Genomic DNA, 14496 nt, shown 5'->3' with positions numbered 1-14496 from the left:
GCCCCGCCCCTTTTGCCATTAGCAACGTCAGATCACGTCTCGATTGGCTCATTCAGTGAGTGACGGCCAATCACCGGGCAGCGTCACAAAAGGAAAACACCTGTTAGAATCTTCTTAATCCTCAACAGCAGCCTTGTTCTCAGGGCCCCCAAATCTTAATCCATAAAAAGGGGGGGTGGGAGTGAAACCCGCGCAGATTAGACCACCCCAACACTCATATTTCGACCGGGATTTCGGTTGGCCCCTTAATCCTTGGACTCGATGGAGGGCCACGCATCGCCCGAAGTTATCTGGGATAGGCTCCAGCACTCCCGTGACCCTTGTGAGGATAAACGGTTTGTAAAAAGGATGGATGGTTTGTAGCGTTCATTACCACTGTACGTACTTTGTCTCCATCTAGCGGCAACTATTTATAATACACTGAACACCTCTGATATTACAATCAGAATTGGGAAAATTACATTGCACTTCTAAATTATGTATATTGCAGTATAACATTTTGCAATATACTTCATTTTCTCTGTTTACGTTTTGTATTTTTGAGTATGGCCCTAGTAGTATGCATATACTGTATATAAACGTTTTGGCAATTTACTACATTAGGATCCAGCAGCACTAAAATTAATATAGTAGATGAATTTATATATTCTTTGCTAGGTGTATTTATTCATTTACATATATCCATCCATTTTTTTGCCACTTATCCTCACAAGGGTCGCGGGGAGTGCCAGGGCCAATCCCAGCTATCACCCGGTAGGAGGCGGGGTCACACCCTCAACTGGTTGCCAGCCAATCGCAGGGCACATCGAGACAGACAACAGTCACACTCACAATCACACCTTGGGGCAATTTAGAGTGTCCAATTAATGTTGCGTGTTTTGGGGATGTGGGAGGAAACCGACAGGTGGGGCCGGGATTGAACCCGGTCCTAAGAACTGTGAGGCCAACGCTTTACCAACTGATCCACGGTGCCGCCACATATATATTTATATTTTATTACTTTACAGGCAGCATGGTGACGCACTTGGTTTGGGCGCTGGCCTCACAGTTCTGAGGACCGGGGTTCAAATCCTGTCCCCGCCTGTGTGGAGTTTGCATGTTCTCCCCATGCCTGCGTGGGTTTTCTCCGGATGAGCACTCCGGTTTCCTCCCACATCCCCAAAAACATACAACATTAATTGGACACTCTAAATTGCCCCTTGGTGTGATTGTGAGTGCGACTGTTGTCTGTCTCGATGTGCCCTGCGATTGGCTGGCGACCAGTTCAGGGCGTACCCTGCCTCCTGCGCCGTTGACAGCTGGGATAGGCTCCAGCACTCCCCGCCACCCTCGTGAGGATGAGCGGCAAAGAAAATGGATGTATATAGAAGCCACTGATGGTGTCGTGGTACACACACCTGACTTCGGTGCATGCAGCGTGGGCTCGATTCCCGCTCGGCGATGGTCTCGATACGTGCCCTGCGACCAGTTCTGGGTGTAGTTTGCCTTCTGCTGGGATAGGCTCCCGTGACCCTTGAGGATAAGCAGCTTGGAAAATGCAATGCAATGGAATGTACACAGATATTTGTAACTGAGAACAACAGCGATACAGAGAGAAATCAGCGCGGGCGTACGTTGAAATCTTGGCTCAAAGGTTTCTTGTGAAGTCGGTCATTCAACTCCTCCTCAACCTTAATCACTGCACAGTGCAACCATTAAAAACAACCCTAATATTTCATCAGACAAAAGAAAAGATGCATGTTACATAACCTTTTATTTGTAACATTAAGGCACTTGAATATTACCGCAACAATGAGCAGGGATGTATCCGTATATATTCTTCATTGAATTAAAAGCGATGCCGCGTATTAAAAACATCACACAGGCACCTTCACAGTACAGTCGCGTGTTTTGTAACGGCAGGCGCGCAGCGATACGCAAAGGCAACTTTTCTTTATCATGTGCTCAGTCGTGAAGTATTAAAATGAGGTCGAAGTAACAGCATGTCGTGTGTCATAGTAGTATGCCAGAGACAAAATATCATTTCACGCAGTTCCTAATTGACAATTTGTGGATTTTTTGTCTTTGGGTACCACAGAAACAATAGATTTCCTTTGGTCGCAGTATTATCTTAAAAAAACAAACAAACAAAAACAAAAAACAAGCTGCCGGCTTGGGCAAGGACGCTGTGAAGAAGCTCAGATGATGTCTTCAAATCCAAACGGTGATTTTAATTTTTTTTTTTTTTTTTTTTTTTTACTCTGGAATGATTCTGTCACAAGGCAGCAGAGGGCAGACGCCCACTTTCTTGGCGCATTCGTTCTGAAATTTAAGAAAGAAATGTGTCATAATGTGATATTCCAGGATTGCAAATGTACAAAATGTAGACAACGGCACATTTAGTGAATAATTGCTGTTACAGAGACAAAATGGAGCAGTATTTGTACAGAAAGAAAGCACAAAATATGATTCAAAATACCAAATAGCTCATCAGCAGTGCCCAAAACGACTTTCCCCTCTTCATGATTAACTTGTGTATAAAATACTTTAATATGCTCTGAAATTGCCTCACAATATTATTATTTTGCCATCAAGAGGCAGAAAAATAAGTGACAAGAGTCAACAAAAATGACATCCTCAAACGAACTTCCTAGAATAAGTCTTCTCTTTCTTAAAAATGTTTTGATTTTCCATATTTTTTTCTACGTTTTCAGCCGCGGGTCACTTTAACCAAGGCGAGTATTTGTGCGGTTACGCAATTGCTCCGACAGATGGCAGTGTTGCCCGCCTAAATAAATGGGCGATAACGATTCAATTGTTATAGAAAAATTACAGCAACGCTATTCAAATTAATACATGCACATTTGAATACAAATATAAAATCAAATATTGTTGATCTTGATGTAGTCCAACTTTAAAACTGTTAGAATTAATCTCAACTTAACTTTCAAATGTGCCAGACAAAATAATTAAACAAAGCCATAACTAAAAATAATATAATTTTCAGATTCAAATAAAATCCTGCAGCACCTCCACTGTCTTAGACCATGGATAATATACATAAATATGATGTCTAATAGATAGATAGATAGATACCATGTAGTTGACGACGTTGATGTGGTAGGAGATGCCGCCCATCTGCTGGCACTTGGCGATGTTGGCCCTCTCGGGATCTCCGGCGGTCAGAACGGGAGCGTCGGCCTCAGCCTGCGGCACAAAAACGTAAAAAATGCATCAATAAATATGCATGTTGTGCTCTTTCTATGTTTTGTTTTATTTCGATATGTATTCATCTATTTATTCACATTCTGTGTATTTATTTTCTTTCCACTTTGTTATACATGTAATTGCATCCTAATAAATATGTATAAATATTCGTTTCATTTCATTCCTAAACCTTTTCCCGTTTATTTAATCACGTCTTAAAAACATACCGTACATCCATTTATTTCTATAGTTATTCGATAATGTCATCAATGCGTTGTGTATTTATTCTGTTTTTGCACCGTGGCCCTGAAGCCTCGCACTCACAGAGTCCAGTCCCCGATGGATGGCCAGGAGGTCCGCCATGCGGTCGGTGAACCCGGGAGCGAAGTTCTCCGGTTGATTGCCACAAAACACTGACCCTGCCACACACACACACACACACACACACACACAAACACAAACGAGCCGCACGGTTACGACGCCGGCGAGTTTAACGAGCTAAACGCAGACGGCGTAAACAATCGCTAGGTTAAGGCAACACGGCTCGGGTTGAATTTGTTTAACCCTGACATATTTTTTTCATATTCCATAGTGTACCCGGAGCTGGTCTCGGATCCTAATACGAGTCATTCTTCTCAGAGGATAAATAATATAAACGTGAGTATTATTACGTTATTTCTTTGGCTGTATACCGTAATTTCCAGCCTATAAACCGTGACTTTTTTCACACGCTTTCAACCCTGCGGTTTATGCAGTGATGCGGCTAATTTTTGCCTTTTTTTATAACGGCCTCAAGGGGGCACTCTAAGAGTGAGACCGTATTACCGAGGAAGTAACTTTTACCAGTCCGGCTTTGCTAGCGCTGCGCTAGCATGTTACTGCCATGTCTCAGTGATTTTTACCAGTATGTTTTGTTTTTAACCAGCCCTGTTAGCGCGGTGGTGCTAGCGTTAGCACGGCGGCGCTAGAGTTAGCGTTAGCGCAGCAGCGCTAGCGTTAGCATTGCAGTGCGAGATTTAGCGTTAGCATGGCGGCGCTAGCGTTAGCGCGGTGGCACTAGCGTTAGCGCGGTAGCACTAGCTTTAGCATTAGCGTCGCGGCACTAGCGTTAGCGTGGCGGCACTAGCGTTAAACTCTCTGTATACCGTTTTTCTTTCTTCTTCTATGTTTTTTTTAACCACCCCCGTTAGCGCTGCTCTAGCGTTAGCACCGCGCTAGGGTGTTTCTGCGGTCTTACTGCCACGTCTCAGTGATTTAGGTATGCTTTTTTTTTTTTTAACCGGCTCCGTTAGTGCTACCGTGTTGTTGCTAGGTTAAGCTAAGCTAAGGTAATAAAAAAACTTTGAAAACTCTTTCTGTGTACCATCTTTCTTTGTAAATATCTCGTGTTTCAATGTCGGTTTCAATGTGGGCACTTGCAGCTTTTACACAGCTGCGGCGTATGTATGTACCAAATGGTATTTCCTTTACAAATGTACTGGGTGAGGTTTATTACCAGGTGCGCTCTTTAGGCCAGGAATTACGGTAATTTGTGTTCAAATACATGTATGTGTCGCTATAAAGGTTCTAATGTGTATTGTCCAACTGGGTCAAATTTCACCTTAACGCTATGTAAACCTTAATAGTCAAGATAGTTTTGGCAACAGATATTTATTTTCCACAGTCACCGCCTCAAACTCTTGACGACTAACCCTAACCCTCACGGTTAAGTCATTTTGCCGCGTCAAACCGCACAACCCACCAGGTCTGCGACCCTGTCGGTCACTTTCCACGTGCGCACGTGCTTGCTGTACTTGGCACCGGCCAGGATGCCGCAGAATACCTCAACCATCATTCCCAGTCCGTAACCTTTGTACCCTCCTGGATGATGACAACAACAAAAACACAAGAGCACGATTTAGTTAGCTTCACACTTGTCGGACACACAAATGAGATCCAATACAAGAGCTGTACAAAAAAATACTACTAAAAATGTACTTGGAGTTAACAGTTTAATTTGTGACCGTTCTTGTACCTCAATTTACCGTAAGTTTATGCGGTGATGCGGCTAATTTGTGCACTTTTTTAACGGCCGCAAGAGGGCACTCAAGCCGAAAAAGTAAGAGTGAGACCGGTGGACTATATGTGCCGAGAAAGTGACGTTTATCGGTATGTTTTTTTTTTTTTAACCGGTTCTGTTAGCGCTGTGCTAGCGTTAGCGCTGTGCGAGTGTGTTGCTGCTGTGTTACTGCCGTGTCTCGGTGATTTTTACAGGTATTTTTTTTTACCAGCCCCGTTAGTGCCGCGATAGCGTTAGCGCTGTGCTAGCGTGTGGCTGCTGTGTTACTGCCGCGTCTCAGTGATTTTTACCAGTATGTTTTTTTTTTTTTTAACCGGCCCTGTAAGCGCAGTGCTAGCGTTAGCGCTGTGCTAGCATGTTGCTGCTGTGTTACTGCCGTGTCTCAGTGACTTTTACAGGGTTTTTTTTAACCGGCCCCGTTAGCGCCGCGATAGCATTAGCGCTGTGCTAGCATGTTGATGCTGTGTTACTGCTGCGTCTCAGTGATTTTTACCAGTATGTTTTTTTTTAACCGGCCTTGTTAGCGCCGCTGTAGCGTTAGCACCACGCTAGCGTGTTTCTGCTGTGTTACTTCACTGCCACGTCTCATTGATTTAGGTATATGTTTTTTTTAACCGTCTCTGTTAGTGCTGTGCTACCGTGTTGCTACTGTGTAGCTGCCGTGGCTGTTTTTTTTTTTTTTTTTTTTTTTTAACCAGCCCTGTTCATGCTACCGTGTTGTTGCTAGATTAAAATAAAATAAGGTATTAAAACTTTGAAAACTCTTTCTGTCTACTGTCTTTGTAAATATCCCGTGTTTCAATGTGGGCACTTGCGGCTTCTACACAGGTGCGGCTTATGTATGTACCAATTGGTATTTACTTTACAAATGTACTGGGTGAGGTTTATAATCCGGTGCGTTCTGCAGGACGGAAATGAGTCTAATCTAGTCTAATCCCAAACCCTTAACCCCAAACTGGATTTATTCATTTTCATTCAAACTATTCAGTCATCACTAAAATTGCAATTTGACAAAGACATTTGGGCGGACCTGTGGCCTCGCTGCCGCCGATGGGAACCAAACCCCCTCCGTTCAGAACTTTCTTGGGGTCGGCGGTGATCTTGCCCTGGGGGTCGCACCCCCACCCCTCCGGGATTGTGTCGCCGCGACGCTCGTGCAGCTCCACCTGCGGCGGAACATCGGAATACATCAGCGGTAAAGTGGAAACGGGCGCAAAGACTGAAGGAAGTTCCTCGGATTTGCCCCGAGAGCACTCACTTTCCCGAGGGCGACGGCAGACGTGGCCATGTCCAGGACGAAGCTGTCGCCATCTTTGGACGGCGCCGCCACGCTCAGGGGGTTGGTGCCCAAGGTGCACTGCGGAAAAACAGCTCGACTCAGTAAAGAAACGGCACAAGATCGTCCGTTGGCGCCGGGAAACGCTGCATGGCTCACCTCCTTACCGCGTGTGGGGACCACCAGGGGGGACGTGTTGGTGAAGGACATTCCCTTTTGGTGGAATCACGGCGCTTAGATCAAGCAAACAAGGCAGCATTTGGATTTAAAGACCCCACCCGCACCCCCCTACACACTCACAATCATGTTCTCCTTCAGAGCTTGCATGGCGTAGTACCCAGCGATGCCGTAGTGGTTGGACCCTGCAGCAGACAAAGATCGTCGACGTTAGAACAACGTTATCGTCACTACATTAAAGTGCCACTGTCGTGAAATGCATGATTCTTAGTATGTTAATAATGTAAAAACGGCAGCCGGTATAGACCCATCCGTTTTTTCCACCACAAAACGTGATTTTGACGGATATGGTACATGAAAATCCTCTTGCGGGTTTTGTAGCAGGAAGTGACGTACAGGGCAGTAGCGCACTCCAGCTATCTTGTCTGTTTCTACTAGTTTTACCTGCTACTGTAGGTCTTTGTTCCTTCGTGTTAGCCAAAATGCCGGCTCGTTGTATTGCTGGACATTGCTCAAAAACTCGGGAGGGTGGATTCATCCTTCATACTTTTCAAAAAGACCCGGTTTCGTCGTGAAAAATGGATTGCACGCGTGCAAAGGACGAGAGCGTCGTGGGTTCCAAATGACAGGTAGGTGTGTGTATACAGCTACTACAAAAAAAAACAAGTTTGGGGGGGAGGGGGGGGCGTAATCCTCTCAGAACGTAACAAAAGATCGGCGCACCTAAGCCAGTTGGGCTAAATGTGTCGATGTACCCGTCGGCGCCGAGCACGGCTTCGGACGAGCCGCCTCAGAAGCCGTGCCTCGTCTGCCGCGATCGTGGCTTCGGCTGGGGTGGCTCATTCCGGCGCCAAGCCGGGCTCGTCGCGTCGTCGTCGTCGCTCGCGCGCGGGGTTGTTTTTATCACCACCGCGCGGAGGTGGATCGGACGGGGAGACGGTTTGGCTGCGGCGTCGTCATCGCTCGCGGGCAGGGTTGGTTTTATCACCACCGCGCGGATGCGGATTGAACGGGGAGGCGGTTTTGACCGAGGCGTCATCACTCACAGGCGCCGTTGTTTTTAATCAACACCACACGCAGGTGGACGCGGTTTGGCTGCTGCGTCGTCATCGCTCGCGGGCAGCGTTGCTTTTTATCACCGCATCGCGGAGGTGGATCGGGCGGGCAGGTGGTTTGGCCGCATGCGTTTTGACTGTGATCCGCATATCATCTAAATATGGCCCCGGTTACTTGACTCGGTTGTGAGATGTTCTCTTCTTCGAAAAGAGTTTCCGTGTCTGAAGGGGCGTGTCCCGCAGTAGGGGCGTGTTTTCCACGGCGAATGTCCCAGCGTGACGTCACGGACAGAAGATGCAGCCAATATGGTGACCACTCGGATGTCAAATGAGACTTACGCAACTTTGCGCATGGAGGACGCGCATATTTAGTTTTTCGTATGGATTTTGAAGTGAATAATTTGGCCTGTATTCAAACCAAACGTACCTTCATTTGATTGGAGAGGATTTGTGCCCTAGCAGCTGGGAAAGGGTTGTGCCAAACACAACCGCATTTATGCCATAACAAATAACATCTCATGTCAAAATATTATTGACTGATCCGGGTGTACAAATTACACGACGGTATCTGTTTTTCTTCAAAAAAGCGGTCCTCCAACTTTTATTTCCACTCACCGTGCGCAACCACCCAGCCGATTCCCACTTCTTTGGCCTTCTTGATGGCCAGATCCATGCAGAAGTTCCCCACCACGGGGCCCAGAAGGTTCCTCCCGTCCACTAGCGCCGTGGCGGGGCTCTCCTTGTCCACGACCGGCTCCCCGTCCTTGGCGCAGATTCCCGTCTGGACGTCCTTCACGTACATGTCTGTCCAGAAAATAAATAAATACAATCACACAAAAAGGATATTTCAATACTTTTTTGTTTGGCGAATCATGGAACCTCCGACTGTAATAAAAAAATTTGCCGGTATTGAAAGAAAATAAAATACAATAAATTTGTGACCGTTCTTGTAACTCAATTTACCGTAATTTCCGGCCTGTAAACCGCAATTTTTTTTACACGCGGTTTATGCGGTGATGTGGCTAATTTGCACATTTTTTTCTAACGGCCACAAGGGGGCACTGGAGGGGATAAAGTAAGAGTGAGACCGGTGGAATATATGTACTGAGGAAGTGACTTTTACAGGTCCGGCCCTGTTAGCGCTGCGCAAGTGTGTTACTCCCGTGGCTCAGTGATTTTTTTTACCAGTATGTTGTTTTTAACCGGTTCTATTAGTGCGGTGCTGGCGCTTTGGTTAGCACAGCGGTGCTAGCGTTAGCTTTAGCACGGCGGCACTAGCGTTACTGTTAGCGCGGCGGCGCTAGCATTAAACTCTTTGCGTGTCTTTCTTGGTAAATATCTCATGTTTCAACGTGGGTTTCAATGTGGGCACTTGCGGCTTTTACCAAATGCTATTTCCTTTACAAATGTACTTGGTGAGGCTTATAACCAGGTGCGCCCTGTAAGCCGGGAATTACGGTGCTAGTATTAAATCAATCAAAAGATGATATGTCTTGGAGTAATATGATATTGTCTGTCTACCTGTGTTGCTCCACCTTCTGTGTTCAAACAGCTGTTGCTTAATGGTTTATTACACAGCAACTACCGATACTAAGCGTTAGCCCGTCAATGGAATTTTCCACTATGCATTAAGATTAGTGTGAAATAGCGGTGAGTTCGCTGTCAACCATCCAGTTCTTGCATCTCAAGTTTATTTTGAAATTCAATGCAAAAAATAAATTTAAAAAAATGAGCAAATGAGAGCTGGTATCGAATAAAAAAAATGGTCATAAAGTCGTCACTCGTGTCTCGAGGCAGGACGGTTTACTGACCCATCCTGTTGAGTCCGTGGCTGTAGTGACCCCTGTGGTCGCCCTCCACCAGAACCTGCGCCAGGCTGCGGGCGTGATGCTGCTTGGTGCCCACCGCCATCATGCACCTCTCGATGAAGCTCTGCACCTCCGGCTGGCTAATCAAACACCTGCGCAAGAAACGGAAAGACCAACGTTCAACGCCACAATCTTCCAGTTTCAAATATTTGCTTTGAAAGGGGTGTGTAGCTTTTTCTCCAGGTACTGAATGGTTTTTTTTTTGGGGGTTTTTTTTTTAGGTCAATATGTGACCTGAGATTGGCTGGCGACCAGTCCAGGGCGTACGTCACCTTTTGCCGAAAGCCAAGTTGGGAAAGGTTCTGACTGAGGAAAACCGCAAGAGAAAATGAATGGCCTGAGCTTATCGTGTCACTTCCTGGAGGGTCTTTCTTTGACCCATCCGTCCATTTTCTGAGCCGCTCATCCTCACAAGGGTCGCAGGGAGTGCCAGAGCCTATCCCAGCTGTCAACAGGCAGGAGGCGGGGCACACCCTGAACCGGTTGCCAGCCAATCGCAGGGCACATAGAGACAGACAACAGTCGCACTCACAATCTCACCTAGGGGCAATTTAAAGTGTCCAGTTAACGTTGCGTGTTTTGGGAATTTGGGAGGAAACTCGAGTGCCCGGAAAAAAAAACCCACGCAGGCACGGGGAGAACATGGAGACTCCACACAGGTGGGGCCGCGATTTGAACCCGGGACCTCAGAACTGTGAGGCCAACGCTCTTTTCCTCCTCGCATGAGGATCTGACCGATTAATTGACCGATATTGACCCTTTTCAAACTAGCAAAAATCATTCCCCCCCCCACAAAAAAAAAAAAAAAATCAGCTGATTTTTACCATTTTACCCCCAAACCTTAAAAAAAATTGGCAAAAATATGAGTATATATTTCTCAGAGGCGACACGGTGAGTCCGCTGGTGAAGTGTTGGCCTCACAGTTCTGAGGATCCGGGTTCGATCCCGGCCCAACCTGTGTGGAGTTTGCACGTTCTCCCTGTGCCTGCGTGGGTTTTCTTCGGGCACTCCGGTTTCCTTCCACATCCCAAAACACGCAACGTTAATTGCATGTTTTTAACATTAATAACATGCAACGTGTCTACGGGCAGGAGGCGGGAAACACCCTGAACTGGTTGCCAGCCAATCGCAGGGCACATGAAGACAGACAACAGTCGCACCCAATTGATGTTGCGTGTTTTTGGGGTGTGGGAGGAAACCCACGCGGGCACAGGGAGAACATGCAATCTACACGTGCCTGTGTGGGTTTTCTCCGGCCGCTCTGGTTTCCTCCCACATCTCAAAAAGACGCAACATGAATCGGACACTCTAAATTGTCCATAGGTGTGATTGTGCGTGCGGCTGTTTGTTTCGATGTGCCCTGCAATTGGCTGGCGACCAGTTCCGGGTGTACCCGTTGACAGCTGGGATAGGCTCCAGCACTCCCCGCGACCCTCGTGAGGATAAGCGGCAAAGATGGGTAAGGATGGATACTTCTCATATTTTTGTCTTTGTTGTAAAGTCAAATGTTGTCGGAGTAATTTATATTTGTACTGTCATAAGCATGAAGGGACTCAAGCATTATTTTATTCACTTTTTTTAATTAATGGCCTAATTAATTGTTTCTCGGAATTGAGGAATGCGGGGAGTGGGACAGAACATTATGAAAATGAAACGTGGACGCAGCAAAGGTCAGACGTATGAGTGTTGGGTGGACTCGCCCCCCCCCCCCCCATATGTTTTGTTTTAAATCTTCTCCACGTTCCCGGAAGAGCTCGTAAAAGGGCTTGACTTTCCTCCCGGCCGTCACGCGCTTGACGAACGCCAGATCTCCTGATCGGCAGCAGACGCTCGGCCTGTTATGTCACAGAAGAAGAGCGCTTGCAAGATAAGCGCGGACAAACAACAGCAGGGCAAAAAAGAAAAGTGCTCGCGACCGGCGGAGGAACTTTCACGCCTCCCGTACGGGTTTTCTGGAGCTTGGCACTTGGAAATGCTTTCACTTTTTGGGAACGCGCAAAACTGCATCCAGATGGCAAAATTGGCAAAGCAGATCATCTAAAAAAAAAAAAAAAATGACTGCTAATCGTGTGACTTTTAAGTTTTTTTTTGCTTATCGGCTCATTGAGGATTTCCGCATATAAATAAATTAATATAACTAAGAAATGAATTTTTTGTTGTTGTGTGTGTGTGAAATCGGTGTCACCGCTATAAAAAAAAAATTATAAAAATAAAACAAAACCTCTTCCTTCAATTCTTGCTTTAGTTTCTGTGGAGCGACGCCAAATAATACAGCGTCAAGATGTGAAGCTTTGTATTTAATTCATCAAAGCAATCACAACAGTGGGGTTTTTTGGGTGGGGTGGGGGGGCAGCGGGGGGGGGTGAGGGAGTTCAATCTCAAAGTTGATGCATGTGTGTTTTTATTGTTACGATTACGACACCGCCGAGGAGGGTCGTGTGACACAAACGCACAAAAGTGTACGCGTGTAACATGAGCTTTTTTCGGGGTGGGGGGGTTCTAATGCATAGCAGGCCTTCTGGCATGAGGGGGGCCCCCAGTGGAAACTTATGCAATATCTTACATAAGCAAAGAGGTAAAGGCTCAATAACATATTTTTATGACTTCCAGAAGAGGAAGGCCAACGTGAACAAACAAAACCAAGCTTGCTTTTTTCTTTTTTTCTTTTTTTTTTTTGAGGCCTGTGTCGGAATTCCTTGAGGATAGGGTGTGACAGCCCCCCCCCCCCCCAGCCCCCTGAATGTATCTCACACTGCCGTTAATTGGCTCAGCTCGGCTAAAAGCTAAGAAGGAACCCTAATAGTGTGAAACTGAAAGAAAATGGACAAAACGCTCAGTGTTAAAACACATTCATACTTTTAAAAATATTTGTTTTCATACAGTATACGATAATGCTATTCAACAAGGATATGCAAATTAGACAATTAAGACTTTTTTTTAGTGTTGGTAAGCAAGTAAAGAATAACAATCACATTTTGCCCCTATATTTTTTTCTTTTATTCCATAAATCCATCCATTTTCTTTGCCACACATCCTCACGAGGGTCGCGGGGAGCGCTGGAGCCCAGGAGGCGGACTGTTCGCCACATGGAGACAAACAGGCGCACTCACAATCACACCTATGGGCAATTTTGAGTGTCCGATTAATGTTGCATGTTTTGGGGGATGTGGGAGGAAACCGGAGTGCCCGGAGAAAATCCACGCAGGCAATGGGAGAACATGCAAACTCCACATAGGCGGGGCCGGGGATCGAACCCGGGTCCTCATAACTGTGAGGCCAACGCTTTACCAGCTGATGCACTGTGCCACCCTCTTTTATTCCCTATGTTTCAAAAACATACACACACACACAAACACTTACACATAATGCGTGTATATACAGTACATACTAAAAGTTCCCATTTTTTTTCATGTGCATTAAATGCACCTTCACCCTGTTGTGGTATGCATGCTATTACTAAAATGATAATGTTGTTAATCATGCATTCTTTTTTTTTTTTTTTTTTGTCGGGGCAACACGCGGAGGTCGTGCGGGTGTTTCGAATATCGCGAAGCGGGTTGGGGCGGGGGGCAACAGAAACCTTCAAGGACTTTGCAACGATCGCGAAATGACAACAAGGACAGCCGTGCACAACAAAGTTCTTGTTCTTGTGTTTGCATGCACACAGGAAGCAGAAAGAAGGAAGTTTGGCGTTCATAAGCACGAAAATATAACACGCAAGCATATTTGGACAGCATATTTTTCACTGTTGAAACACACCCACCACCACTTTAAAAAAAAAAGAAGTTTGAGTCAAAATGTCAATGCAGGAAGTAAACAGTGACGACATGCATGGAAAATTTTGGACAAGGCGTCCTTGGCCTGCCCTTGAAAAGACTTCGCGGCCTCTCACCTGCTCATGTTGCCCCCGTCGTGTGTCTTCACGCTCGTCGACGCAAAAGCCAGAAAGAAACGCGTGGCGTTGGCCCCCCTCCCCGACTTGCCCCGGCCACGCCCACCCCGGGTTCGGCTCTCACAGGTATGTTGGGAGAGTTTATGCGGCGCGTGGGCGTGTCCCGCGTGGGTGGGGCTGCGGCCAAGAGGGGGTTACGTAATCACGGAGCTGCATCCGATCGATAAGAGGACGGCGGGACGTTTCTCCCCTTGGACCGAACGAACCTCACGATTTGGTTCCACTCTCAAATCATTATTCGGGAAGACAAAATGGAGAACGCCAAGTGCCCCGTTTGGACTCGTACTGTTGTTTTTTTTTTACTGGCAACTACAGTTGAGAAATAGTTTATAGTTTGGGTTTTTTGTTTTTTTTTTGCAACTTTTTAACACTGAGGCCCTTTGACAGAAGTTTGGAAATGATTTATGGCGCCCACTAGCGGACATAAAGCCCAGTACGCCCTGTCAAAAAACGTTTTCTTCCCGAACCGCCGACCCCACCCCAAATCAAATGAGATTCGAAATCCCACATGAACAATATGAACGATTGTGCGGCGACTTTCTTTTTTATTTTTTTTTTTTGAAGAATCATCTAAGTGGGCCTTTTCATCAACACGAGAGGACAAAGTAACAATTCAGACGTCTTCCAGTTAAATGTAAAGACACGATGTTCGAAAATGGAAACCGTGAAATCCGTTTCGGGTTCGTCTGTACTCCAAACTCATCGGTGGCCACTTTATTGGGAACATCACCACAATATATTCAAACCCAATATCAAGAATATTCCCTTTATAACGATAATAATGCTAAGTTTTGGTTGACAGTGTGAGAAGGGCTTGTCTTTAAAGCTACATTAAACTGTTTATTTGCAAAACAATTATCCATCCATTGTTCTTAGCCGCTTATCCTCACAAGGGTCACAGGAGTGCTGGAGCCTATCCCAGA

The 14496-nt window shown here is 46.1% G+C and overlaps 1 protein-coding gene across 1 annotated transcript; it reads right to left on the bottom strand.

Moving 5' to 3' along the window:
* Positions 1-1734: 1734 nt before the first annotated feature.
* On the bottom strand, positions 1735-13699 carry LOC133502506 (uncharacterized oxidoreductase YjmC-like). Its single transcript, XM_061823374.1, is given in 12 exon segments — positions 1735-2301; positions 3076-3186; positions 3511-3584; positions 3587-3605; positions 4928-5046; positions 6276-6411; positions 6504-6602; positions 6681-6734; positions 6822-6883; positions 8369-8557; positions 9565-9713; positions 13514-13699. Coding segments are annotated over 12 exon segments (1086 nt in total). The 5' UTR covers positions 13522-13699; the 3' UTR covers positions 1735-2235.
* Positions 13700-14496: the final 797 nt, after the last annotated feature.

The sequence above is a fragment of the Syngnathoides biaculeatus genome, chromosome 6 (assembly GCF_019802595.1).
Source record: "Syngnathoides biaculeatus isolate LvHL_M chromosome 6, ASM1980259v1, whole genome shotgun sequence".
Taxonomy (NCBI): domain Eukaryota; kingdom Metazoa; phylum Chordata; class Actinopteri; order Syngnathiformes; family Syngnathidae; genus Syngnathoides; species Syngnathoides biaculeatus.
The sequence above is the reverse complement of the archived record's forward strand: the minus strand, read 5'-3'. Positions and strand labels throughout refer to the sequence as shown.